Source organism: Paroedura picta, chromosome 3, assembly GCF_049243985.1.
Source record: "Paroedura picta isolate Pp20150507F chromosome 3, Ppicta_v3.0, whole genome shotgun sequence".
In the NCBI taxonomy this organism is placed as follows: domain Eukaryota; kingdom Metazoa; phylum Chordata; class Lepidosauria; order Squamata; family Gekkonidae; genus Paroedura; species Paroedura picta.
The window spans coordinates 110,094,636-110,107,775 of record NC_135371.1 but is presented as its reverse complement, the minus strand read 5'-3'; the positions used below and the strand labels follow the sequence as shown (position 1 = coordinate 110,107,775).

Here is a 13,140-nt window from a genome sequence, read left to right as displayed (position 1 = left end):
ATTTCTTTTCTGGCCATTATTATCAATCGTTTCATTTCATGATTATTACTGAAAACAATTTTGTCAAATTGAGGAGGGACCTGGATGCCTAGCCCCATCTCATCAGATCTCAAAAGGTAAGCAAGGATGACATCGAGGCAGACAATCGCAAATCACCTCTGAACATCTCTTGCCTTGAAAATTGTATAAGGTCACCATGTCAGCTATAATTTGACAGCAAAAAAAAGAAGAAAAAAGAGGAGAGTGTTAAAACTTATTTGCCCCAAGCACCAAGTAGACTAGGTATGCCACTGGCTAGATAGTCTCAGTTCTTTCAAATAGTTTTGAATTATAACTCAGAAAATACAATATCCTATTTCTCAAAGCATAAAACACAAATATTCTGAGTGCCATGGGCTAAAAAGATCCCATGAAGTCATCACAGAACTCTTGCAAATGGCAGCTACCAAGTTGAAGCACAAAATGCATCTGGTAACTCTTATGCATAAACAAATATGTCATGTGAACACCACTCAGAAATGGGCCTCCTTTCAATTGGACTGAAACATTCTAACCGGAGCATATTGGATTGCAAAATCAATGTGTCTGGTTAACTCTTGTATTTCATGTTACTTCTAGAATTATAATGGATATGGATATGAAATTTCTTGAACTTAATTATGATGTTGAATCATCTAGTGGTTGTGAAAGGGTGAGCATCCATTTTATTTATTGGCATTTCCAAGGGTTAGAAGATAAAAAGACTTTTACTTAAACTTTATCTTCATTCACCTGGACATATGACATAAATCAGCAAGAAAGTTCATATGCAGGATGAGGTTAGCCTTATGCAGGATGATGTTATGCATTTTTTCCAGAAAAGGCCAATGTACCATAGAATGCTTTATAAACTTCAGTACCAATATGCTATAGGTATTTGCTATAGTGTTAATGTTTGTGGTTTCTTTCATTACATTCATTGCTGAACTTTGATCCCTCTGTCCTCTTTCCCAGGTCGTCCCATTCCACCTACATCCTCGTCTAGCCTTCTCCCATCTGCTCAACTGCCCAGTTCCCATAATCCACCACAAGTTAGCTGCCAGATGCCCTTGCTAGACAGCAATACTTCCCATCAAATCATGGATACCAACCCTGATGAGGAGTTCTCCCCAAATTCATACCTGCTAAGAGCATGCTCAGGCCCACAGCAGACTTCCAGCAGTGGTAAGGAAATCTTGTACTTGTGGCATTGAATTATAAAATTAGCCCAAATGGGCAAATTCCAATTGTCATGCAAGTAAAGGCTCATATATGAAAATAATGATTAGGGGAATTAGCATATTTTACCACTATTGCTTTGAAAATGTAGTGGTTTTAAGAAGTTTGATGGATTAACTTTCATATGTTTATAACTGAACATTCATCTGATTATTGGGGGGGGGGGGTAATGCTTCAGCTCAGAGTGTTTATTTTACATTAATAACTTCTAATGTAAAACTATTAAAATTCCCATAAATAGATTGTAGGAGAGATATATTCAAAATATATTGTATAAATCAACAATATTGCTTTGTATCTTTATAGAAGAATGCATGGGCATTTAAAACGCAAATGGTAGCCCTGTTGCTATGTATTTTTAAAATTATAAAACAACTTCTGACCTCTATAACTCAATTGTTGAGGAAGGTGTCTTTATACTGCTCAGAAGTTAGATTTTGTAAAAGCAACATGGAAACTAGTCAGGTAAATCTACACCTGAGATTCCTCAGTTGTCTAATTTTAAGGTAATTGTAGGGTAGCTATTATCAACATCTTCCAAAATTTTGTGTATTTGTATTGGGAGCACCCCTCCCACAAATTCACCATAGAATATATCAAAGCCTCTTTGAGTATGACTCTCCCAGCCTTCTTATTCTACTATCTTTTAAGTACTATAACCACCTGTTACAGCATGACATTCATATGTCACAACAGTTAATAGGCATGTAAAAGCCATAACTGCTAAATAAAAGAGATCTTTTACATGGAGCTTTCTGCCTCAACAAATATCACAGTAAACAGCATGATCAGCATTTGTGAGCTGTAAAATTAAAGGAATGAACTCGAGGCAAAATTTTCAGCGGTTGTATTTCGCAGGGGAGAAGAAATGGTACTTGGAGATTATAAAGAACCTTTTAGTGTATGCCTGTCATGGATCAGAATATTATTTTGGTATCTAAAGTTGTGGTACTAAATAAATCACAAAATTATTTTCACCAAGTGATGTGCACTTGTAAATAAATGAGTTTAGGATCGAGTCTCTCCAGAGATCAGCATGTACAACAGCTTCATACAAATAGAAGAGAAACGCAGATATCACAGGGCAGGGTGCTTCATAGAAGTACATAAGAAACATTAAAATGTCCAATTCTATTGTCATATATTGTTATAAGCAATATATGTCTTAAATTCTGCATGGATTAATGTCAATATTACACATTATAATTAAGCAATTTAATTTTTAAAGACTGTACAGGTGGGAGAAAATGTATTTAATAGCTTGTTGCAAAATTTCTTTCTTTCTTTCTTTCTTTCTTTCTTTCTTTCTTTCTTTCTTTCTTTCTTTCTTTCTTTCTTTCTTTCTTTCTTTCTTTCTATAACGCCCCTCTCAGACATACTGTCTCGGGGCGGTTTATAAAATCTAAAATAGATAAAACCAGTATATTCCATAAAACAATATAAAATAGATTGGAATTGTTAGAATATGATATCCATGAACATTAGGTATAATCTGTAATGCTTACTGGTACACTTTGGAAGATTTAACAGGCAGAATTATGTGAACATTTAAAATAATTGTGTAACTATGAACTATTACGTCAATCATATTGCCTTTAATAAAGTAGCACTTACAGGGATGAATGATGCACTTTGACAAAATGTGTACTTATGTTTATGTTAACCTTCATAATTATACACTAACTCCTAAATCAGTTTATGATGAGTCTTTCTAAGTATGAGGAGATAGTTATCTGATTACATTGGCCCATGCCCTTCCTGCTAGCCATTCTCATATACTCAGAAAATTCATATGCTTAAAAAAATTACCTAATCAAATCTCATATCAAATGCGCAATCCACTGTTGATATTATGAAAGCCCTTAATCTACAATAAATCTTTATTAGAACTCATCAGAGTTTCCAGTATGAGAGAATGAGATTACAGCTCTCTTAAAATGACATTACATCATTGGGGTGATTGGTTTATCATTTGGAGAAGTGACATCAATCATAACTAGCATAACCACACAGCAAATGAATTCAACCTTTTTACTGAAGAACAATGACATTGCAATTGCTCAAAACCAGGTTTAAATGAAATTAAAAATGCACTTTTTTCGGGTACTGTGCTAACTTAATGGGATGTATTATTAAAACTCATGTTTGAGAAAAGTTTGAATAATTAAAATATATAGCAATATATTCCGTTTTCATCATTACCATCTGATTTCTGTTATTGCTGCCTGTTACTCAGCTAAATGATATGTTGATTTTAATTAAGAAGCCTCTCTTACATTATTATTTGTAAATCTAATATAATATTCAGCAGATGCATATACAAAAATATATATTAGTTGCTCTTCCAATGAGATGATCTTCTAGTGGTATTTTTTATGTAATGAGAACTTTAGTCTGTGAATGCCCCAATATGCCCATGGAACTCTCTCCTGTGCTTAGAGAGCCAATTTGGTGTAGTAGTTAGGAGTGTGGACTTCTAATCTGGCATGCCAGGTTCAATTCTGCGCTCCCCCACATGCAACCAGCTGGGTGACCTTGGGCTCGCCACGGCACTGATAAAACTGTTCTGACCAAGCAGTGATATCAGCACTCTCTCAGCCTCACCCACCCCACAGGGTGTCTGTTGCGGGGAGAGGAATGGGAAGGCAACTGTAAGCCGCTTCGAGACTCCTTCGGGTAGGGAAAAGCGGCATATAAGAACTTTCTTCTTCTTCTTCTTCTTCTTCTATAGAGCAGAATCACAAAGTTTGAAAAGTAATGCATGTGCCGAACCTCCATTTCAGTCAATAGGTGACATACAGTTTCAGGGTGCAAAAATGTTTCTTAGTATATAAATCAGGTTGCCAGTTCCAGCATGGGGATTTCCTGGAGTTTTGAGGGCACTGCCTGCTGGAAAGGAGAATTTGGGGAGGGATTTCACTGAGAATCTGTGATATAACAAAGTTTGCCCTTTGAAATGTTTCAGAAGGAAGAATGTATGTATGTAAAGCCCTTTCCTAACATGGCACCAAAGTTTAGTGACCAAGAAATGCACCCCAGTGTTAGACTATACAGATAAAGGATTTCAATTGTGCATAGAGGAACATGTGTACATGTTATTTACTGGAGGAACAGAGATGTAGGCCTCATCCCTTTGATGTCTCTGTCTGTCCCTTCACTTCCTTCCATATAAATTGAATGGTTGCAATTCAATTTTATTGGTAGCATTATAGGGCTACATTCAGAGACAGTGTTCTATGAGAACAAACTCTTGCCTTCTACTGCTGATATTGGGAGTTTTGGTTAGGAATACTCGAACTTGCCAGTTCAGCTCATTTCCCATTTGCCACTGGTGGAAAGATTGTTTGGCTGTTCACAACTTGTTCACATGTTGTTCCAGGAACAGGCTACTTGCAGCTGTGAGTCAGCTTCTCTTATGGGGACATTTTCCTCTGTACTCGGCAAATGATTCTGTTTTTAGTTTCTGTTTTGTTTTGGATTTTTGTTTGGTGGTTTATTTTGAGTGGAGATTAGGAGCTGATTCCCAGCCAAATTCTTGTAATCCTCCATCCTGGAAACTTTGCTGCCCTCAGATTTGTTGAGACCAACAGAAAAAAATAGAAGGGGAGGCATTAGAGGGGTGATCAGAAGTCTAGCAGTTATTGCTTCCTCTTTCCCCACCTCAACTTTAAGCAGCAGAGGAGAAGAGATGGAGTAGCTTTTCCTTGTCTCCCTTTTGTAATGGGAAGATCAGAAACATTCCTTCTGTCTCTGCCTAGCTTCTCCTTTTTTGTGATTCAGATAATCAAAGTATTAAATCTGTCCCCACCCAGCTTAGACTCCAGAAAGAAAGAAAAAATATCTTTCTCATCTCCATGTTGCAGCAATTAAAAGCATTGCTTCTGTCTCACCCAGCTTCACCCAGGTTTTAACTCTCTAGCATTTTTTTATAAGATTTCAGATTTTTTTCTGCAAACCTAGAGTTTCTTGTCTTGTTTGTCAATGGCCCCAGTGTCTGGATTTAAAAATCCACAGATGCAGATATGTTAAGATATACAGATAAGATATACAGATGATTGACTAATACAAATGAACTAATTTATCCTGTAGTGGATCAGTACTAGAAGTGGTATATTAGAAGTGGTATATTGCTTCTCAGCCTTTTGGCTAAAATCAAGAGTGTCTGTGTGTGCGCGTAGAAGTGGTATATTGGTACACTGTAAAGCAGGATCAAAAATATAATGCTAAAGATATCAGAATTACCCTAAGGAAACTTTCTATTTTGTTTTGTGTTGTTTTATTGACCCTTTTAGGAGGCCCTCATATGCTCTTGCAATTACATGTAAAGGGGTTGTTGTTGTTGTTATGTGCGAAGTTGTGTCCGACCCATCGCGACCCCATGGACAATGAACCTCCAGGCCTTCCTGTCCTCTACCATTCCCTGGAGTCCTTTTAAGTTTGCACCGACTGCTTCAGTGACTCCATCCATCCACCTCATTCTCTGTCGTCCCCTTCTTCTTTTGCCCTCGATCACTCCCAGCATTAGGCTCTTCTCCAGGGAGTCCTTCCTTCTCATGAGGTGGCCAAAGTATTTGAGTTTCATCTTCAGGATCTGGCCTTCTAAAGAGCAGTCAGGGCTGATCTCCTCTAGGACTGACCGGTTTGTTCGCCTTGCAGTCCAAGGGACTCGCAAGAGTCTTCTCCAGCACCAGAGTTCAAAAGCCTCAATTCTTTGACGCTCGGCCTTCCTTATGGTCCAACTTTCGCAGCCATACATTGCAACTGGGAATACCATAGCCTTGACTAAACGCACTTTTGTTGGTAGGGTGATGTCTCTGCTTTTTAGGATGCTGTCTAGATTTGCCATAGCTTTCCTCCCTAGGAGCAAGCGTCTTTTAATTTCTTTGCTGCAGTCCCCATCTGCAGTGATCTTGGAGCCGAGGAAAATAAAATCTGTCACTATCTCCATTTCTTCCCCATCTATTTGCCAGGAATTGAGAGGGCCGGCTGCCATGATCTTTGTTTTCTTGATGTTGAGTTTCAAGCCAACTTTTGCACTCTCCTCCTTCACCCGCATCAACAGGCTCTTTAGTTCCTCTTCACTTTCTGCCATTAGAGTGGTATCATCTGCATATCTGAGGTTGTTGATATTTCTCCCTGCAATCTTGATCCCAATTTGTGACTCCTCTAATCCCGCCTTTCTCATGATGTGCTCCGCATACAAGTTAAATAGGCAAGGCGACAGTATACAGCCTTGCCGAACTCCTTTCTCAATTTTGAACCAATCCGTGATTCCATGTTCAGTTCTCACTGTTGCTTCTTGACCTGCATATAAATTTCTCAAGAGACAAATAAGATGCTCTGGTATTCCCATCTCTTTAAGAACTTGCCACAATTTGTTGTGCTCCACACAATCAAAGGCTTTAGCATAGTCAATGAAGCAGAAGTAGATGTTCTTCTGGAACTCCCTAGCTTTTTCCATGATCCAGCGTATGTTGGCAATTTGATCTCTAGTTCCTCTACCTCTTCGAAATCCTGCCTGTACTTCTGGAAGTTCTCGGTCCACATATTGCTGGAGCCTAGCTTGTAGGATTTTGAGCATAACTTTGCTAGCATGAGAAATTAGTGCAATGGTGCGGTAGTTTGAACATTCTTTGGCATTGCCCTTCTTTGGGATTGGAATGTAAACTGACCTTTTCCAATCCTGTGGCCATTGCTGAGTTTTCCAAATTTGCTGGCATATTGAGTGTAGCACTTTTACTGCATCGTCCTTTAAGATTTTGAATAGTTCAACTGGAATGCTGTCACCACCACTAGCTTTATTGTTGCTCAGACTTCCTAAGGCCCATTTGACTTCACATTCCAGGATTTCTGGCTCCAGGTCAGTAACTACCCCACTGTGGTCATCAGGGATGTTAAGCTTGCTCTTGTATAGTTCTTCTGTATAATTTTGCCACCTTTGCTTAATCTCTTCTGCTTCTGTGAGGTCCCTACCATTTTGGTCCCTTATCATACCCATCTTTGCATGAAACGTTCTCTTCATATCTCCAATTTTCTTGAAAAGATCTCTGGTCCTCCCCATTCTATTGTTTTCTTCTATTTGTTTGCACTGTTCATTTAAGAAGGCATTCTTATCTCTTCTAGCTTTTCTCTGGAATTCTGCATTCAATTGGGTGTATCTTTCTCTTTCTCCCTTGCCTTTCACTTCCCTTCTCTCCTTAGCTATTTGTAAAGCTTCCTCCGACAGCCATTTTGATTTCTTGCATTTCTTTTTCTTTGGGATGGTTTTAGTTGCTACCTCTTGTACAATGTCGCGAACCTCCGTCCATAGTTCTTCAGGCACTCTGTCTATCAGATCTAATTCCTTAAATCTATTTGTCACCTCTACTGTATATTCGTCGGGGATATGATTTAGTTCATACCTGAGTGGCCTAGTGCTTTTCCCTACTTTCTTCAATTTAAGCCTAAATTTTGCAACAAGAAGCTCATGATCTGAACCACAATCAGCTCCTGGTCTTGTTTTTATTGCCTGTATAGAACTTTTCCATCTTTGGCTGCAGAGTACATAGTCAATCTGATTTCTGTGTTGACCGTCTGGTGATGTCCATGTGTAGAGTCGTCTCTTGGGTTGTTGGAAAAGAGTGTTTGCTATGACCATTGTATTCTCTTGACAAAATTCTACCAGCCTGTGCCCTGCTTCATTTTGTACTCCAAGGCCAAACTTGCCTGTTATCCCAGTTATCTTTTGGCTTCCTACTTTAGCATTCCAATCCCCCATGATGATAAGCACATCATTTTTTGGCGTTGCTTCTATAAGGTGTTGTAGGGCTTCATAGAACTGATCAACTTCATCCTCTTCAGCAGCAGTGGTTGGGGCATAGACCTGGATCACTGTGATGTTGAATGGTTTGCCTTGGATTCGAACTGAGATCATTCTGTCATTTTGGGGATTGTATCCCAAGACTGCTTTTCCTACTCTCTTATTGATTATGAAGGCTACTCCATTTCTTCTGCGAGATTCTTGTCCACAGTAGTATACCTGATGGTCATCTGAATTAAATTCACCCATTCCTGTCCATTTTAGTTCACTGATTCCTAAAATGTCGATGTTCAGTCTTCTCATTTCTTGTTTAACCACGTCCAGCTTGCCTTGATTCATGGATCTGACGTTCCAGGTTCCTATGGAATAAAAATCTTTACAGCATCGGACTGTCTTTTCGCCACCAGTTACTTCCACAACTGAGCGTCCTTTCGGCTTTGGCCCAGCCGCTTCATTCATTCTGGCGCTACTCGTACTAGCCGTCTGCTCATCCCCAGTAGCATATTGGACACCTTCCGACCTGAGGGGCTCATCTTCCGGCGTCATATCGTTATGCCTATTGGAACTGTCCATAGAGTTTTCATGGCAAAGATACTGGAGTGGTTTGCCATTGCCTTCTCCAGTGGATCACCTTTTGTCAGAGCTCTCAGCTATGACCTGTCCATCTTGGGTGGCCCTGCACGGCATAGCTCATAGCTTCACTGAGCTACGCAAGCCCCCTTGCCACAACAAGGCAGCGATCCTTGAAGGGGGGTAAAGGGGTTAGGGATCCAAATAATTATGGCAGTGTTTCTCAACCTTCCTTATGCTGTGACCCTTTAATACAGTTCCTCATGCTGAGGTAACCCCCAATCATAAAATTATGCAAGTGTTCTTTCACAGAAATTAAACCAAAACTGACCAATGGTGTGATGATCCATTGTTCATGATTGTATATAAATTGTTTTTTCCCCCGGGGTTTCTCAGTTAAGTTCTGCCTCTTGGCCCCCCATGCCGATCTCGCTCTTTTCCACTGCTCCAGACAGACAAATGCTTTATCTCTATTTACCCTGAAAGGCTGTTGTGTGGATGAAATGGAAGAGGAGTAATGTCAGCCACTTTATGACCCTCTTGGAGAGAAGGGCAGGGTATGAACTAAGTAACAAAAACCAATGATTTGGAAGAACAAACATTGAGTCCAGGGGCAGCTTTAAGACCAACAAGGATTTATTCAAGGCATGAGCTTTTGTGTGCAGGCACCCTCCCTCAGATAAAATTGGTTTGGAGACATCAGTAAAGGGATGTGGGCCGCTTTGGGTCCCCCTTGGAGAGAAGGGTGGGGGAGACGTCAAAAATAACCCATGATTTGGGGGAGGCAACACAGGCAGGCCTGAGATTAGAGTTTCTCATTGTGTCTGGGCTAGGCCAGGGTGTATGTCCAGCAGGGGCTACTCTCTGGCTGCCTCTTAGGGCTGTCTGGTCTTGGCCACCTGCTCCCCACCTAGCCTGGGCCAGACCCAAAGCAGTGCAGCAGAGCAGGCACGCCAGTTACTTTGCAGGCACGCCAGCAAGGCAAGCAGGTAGAGGCACAGCCATGCAGGGCAAGCTGCGGGATGAGGAGGTGAGCTGTGGGAGCTGAACTGCTGCCTATGCACCAATGTCAGGTGGGGATGGGCACTGGAGGTGGAGAACGGGTGCCTGGCATGGGAGCTAGAAGCGTGGCATCCCACAGAGAAGGAGGAGGTGGCCAGGTCTGTTCCTGGCAACCCTGGGAGCTCCTGGGGTTGGGCATAGGGGTGTCATCAGTGTGATACCATGCTATCACTTCTTTGCCAAACCTGGAAGTGACATCATGCTGCTCTAGGATTCAGGGGAATTCTATAGAAAGAGAATTCTCCTCTAATAGTGTTTCTGATCCATGATAACAGCTCAACCCTTAAAAGATGGAGGTCCTGTGACTGGGTAGGAAGGGACCAAGTGAGGAAGTGGCCCAACCTGGACTGAGTGTGCCTAGCAGTAGTCCACTATGCCAGCAATCTGGCTATGATCCTTGATGCCTCCCTCTCCATGGAGGCACAGGTCATGACAGTAGCATAACAGACTTTCTACCACCTCGGCCAAGCCAAGCTACTAGTACCGTACTTGGCACCAGAACACCTAGCCACAGTGATCCATGCAACGGTTACCTATAGACTGGATTTCTGCAACTCACTCTATGTAGCCTACCCTTATCCTTGATCTGTAAACTACAACTGATGCAGAACTCTGTGGCCAGGATTCTTACTAATACACCTTGGAGATCTCACATCCAGCCTGCACTCCAACAACTCAGTTGGCTCCCAATTTAATCCCATATCAAGTTTAAATTTTGGTTCTCACCTGCAGTCTGGGCCCAGTGTACCTGAAAGATCATCTCTCTGCCTACACCCCCAAAAGAGCACTATGTTCCGCCAACACCAACCAGCTAGTGATCCCTGGCCACAAACAAGCATGTTGGTCCTCAGCAAGGGCGCGAGCTTTCTCTGTCCTGGCCCCCACCTGCTGGAACGAGCTCCCTGAAGAGATCAGGGCCCTCCCTAAACTCCCACAATTTCACAGGGCCTGCAAAAGGGAACTCATCCACCAGGCATTCGCTTGAGTCCGACCGACCCAACAACATACACTGCCCCCCCCCCAGTCACCCCTTCTATGTCCTGAAGCAGTCTGACCTACCTGGGTGTTGTCATTCTATTTGAGTTGTCTTTCTATTTGAAGCCACTGTTGGTTTATTGTTGATATGTTATTATGACTGTGTTATGTGTTTAGACCTATGTATTACTCCTGCAAAATTTTCTGTGAACCGCCCTGAGCCATATGGGAGATAGATATAAAACTCAAATAAATAAATTACATAAATTCTAGTTGCTTACCTTCTGCAATTAGAAGTTAAGAAAAGGGCTGTGTCTAGTATCCAGCAATATAAATTAAAACTCAGTTACAAGTCATTAAAAATAGAATCCCACAGATACAGAATGGAATCCCCTGCAGATGGCTGAGTATCACCCTGTTCTAAGTGGGAAGAAAGCAGATCCTATATTTTTCAGCTGGCATTTAGAAAATTCAGCAGCAATAAGAAAAATCCCGAATCCTTAGCCTTTCTTTTCTTGTGCACAACAAAGCATGGAGTTAGAGTTATTTAAGGGACTACATAAAAGAGTTTGGGCAGCTCACTAGGTTATACCTTCATGTCTTTGCCAGAAGGACATTGGTTTCAGCTGTAAATAAGAAACCTAGACATGCATATCCATCCCAGCTTGACTTTAGTAGCTGCTGGATCACTAGAGGTACTTTTCTTCTGTATTGAAGTGGGCTCAATAGTAAGGACATTAAAGATCCCCTGGTACTTTTTGAAACAGAATGAGCTAGTTGGGCTGGAGTGTTTTTTGTTGTGTTTTTTTAAAAAGAAAATATCTAAAATCCATAAAAACACATTGCAGTCTGACATCCAGGTTTTTTCTAGCATGCATGCTACCAACTGCACATCACATGCCAGCTAAAGAACATTTCTGATAAACCAGCTCTATGACAGAAGCACCAGATACCAAACCCCATCATATACAGAGATCCTCTGAAACTCACTTTTTTCTCATTAGGTTTATATTATTTGAATTTAGATATGGTTAGAAAAGGGCTTTGGCTCATTGTGTAGATTACAAAGCTTCACCCAAGACAAAAAGATACGAGAGAGAAGCAGATAAAAATACAGTAATCGTTTTTTTTTTTTACAAAAAACAGAAAATCAGGTAAATCTGTTTTATATTATATTTGATCAAATAAGCCTTATCCCTTGATTTAAATGAAACCATGGGAGGATTGCTGAAAATTATCCTACTTAGTGTATTAGATATATTCTTGAAATGGCTTAAAAGGGACACCGGCAGTTTGGCTTCCTTCAAATACTGTTGCTAGTTATAAATATTAATTTGCTAGGCACAAAGCCCGCTACAGGCTGAAATGCAGCGGGCGCTAGCAGCTGAAAGGGTTTGGGGGGAGGCAGGCCTGGCAAGGCGCAGAGCGGCTCACTGACCTGCAGCCACCTCCATCTCTGAACGCAGTGGAGAGAGTGTGCATGACCCTTGGGCTGGAAGTGCTCGAGCTGGGTGATGCCGGCGCCTGCAGCATCAGCTCCTGCCCACCGTGGTCTCCTCTCAGCCACCACTGCCACCTACCCAGTGCTGCCACCACCTTGTAGTCTCCTGTGCAGCCTCTCCACTCCACTCCACCTCGTGGTCTCCACTGCCTGTATTCCACTGGCCACATGGCTCCCTCTCAGGACTGTCTGGCACAGGCATCACCTCAGCGGTGCAGCTGCCAGCTCCTCACCACTGCCGCTGCCTCTCAGCCACCGCCACCCAGGTGGCACCACATACACGCAGCCCTTATCAGGTAGCATTGCCTGCCGCGAGGGTGTGGGAGGGCCACACAGACAGCTATGGAGGGTGGTTCCTCAAGTTGGTGGCCCAATCAGGGTGCGGCCAGCTTTGCTGGCCACACCCTGGTTGAACCAAGGATGGTGTCCATGATAACTTAATTAAGTTCTGTACTGTTTCATGTGAACCACCCTGAGCCTTCAAGGAGGGTGGTATACACATATAATAATAAAATAAAAATAAATAAATAAGTTTCCACCATCCATGGAGGACCTACCACGGCCATGTGGGGATAGCCCCTCCAGGAGCCAGCACAATCAGAGTGTGGTCAGCTGTGGTGGCCATGCCCTGATTGGCCTGCAGAGCATGTCTGGGCGGTCAGAAATAAAGTCCGGATAGTATCCATGGCCTGGACATGCTCCACCCACTGGACCATTTCCAAATTATTAAAGGTTACTAATGGTTAATATTGTATGTCTGTGCCTATTGCTGAAACTGACTTTGGACCAGTTCACACATTGGAGCCAACTGTTTAGTCCCTTTCCCTTGTGATCCATTCCTTGTAAACCAGTCTGTATGAAGAAAGAGCTATTAGTAGCAAGCAGGTTTTTTGTTTATTTGTTTTTAGCGTCATGCTTTCCAGCTATTAGCTTGTACCAAATACCAAAGATTCACCTTACAGTTTTGTGCCTTGGG

At 41.8% G+C, this 13,140-nt stretch overlaps 1 protein-coding gene across 19 annotated transcripts in view; it reads left to right on the top strand.

The window, feature by feature from the left end:
• The window catches only part of TENM2 (teneurin transmembrane protein 2), a 1,331,635-nt gene that overhangs the window by 861,220 nt on the left and 457,275 nt on the right, over window positions 1-13,140 (top strand). For 17 of the 19 annotated variants that reach the window (XM_077327160.1, XM_077327169.1, XM_077327162.1 and 14 more), the window contains one exon: window positions 994-1,203. The exons of the other annotated variants lie outside the window; for them this stretch is intronic. In XM_077327160.1, coding sequence (XP_077183275.1) covers window positions 994-1,203 — 210 coding nt within the window. The remainder of the gene's footprint in view (window positions 1-993; window positions 1,204-13,140) is intronic. 19 annotated transcript variants of the gene reach the window in all.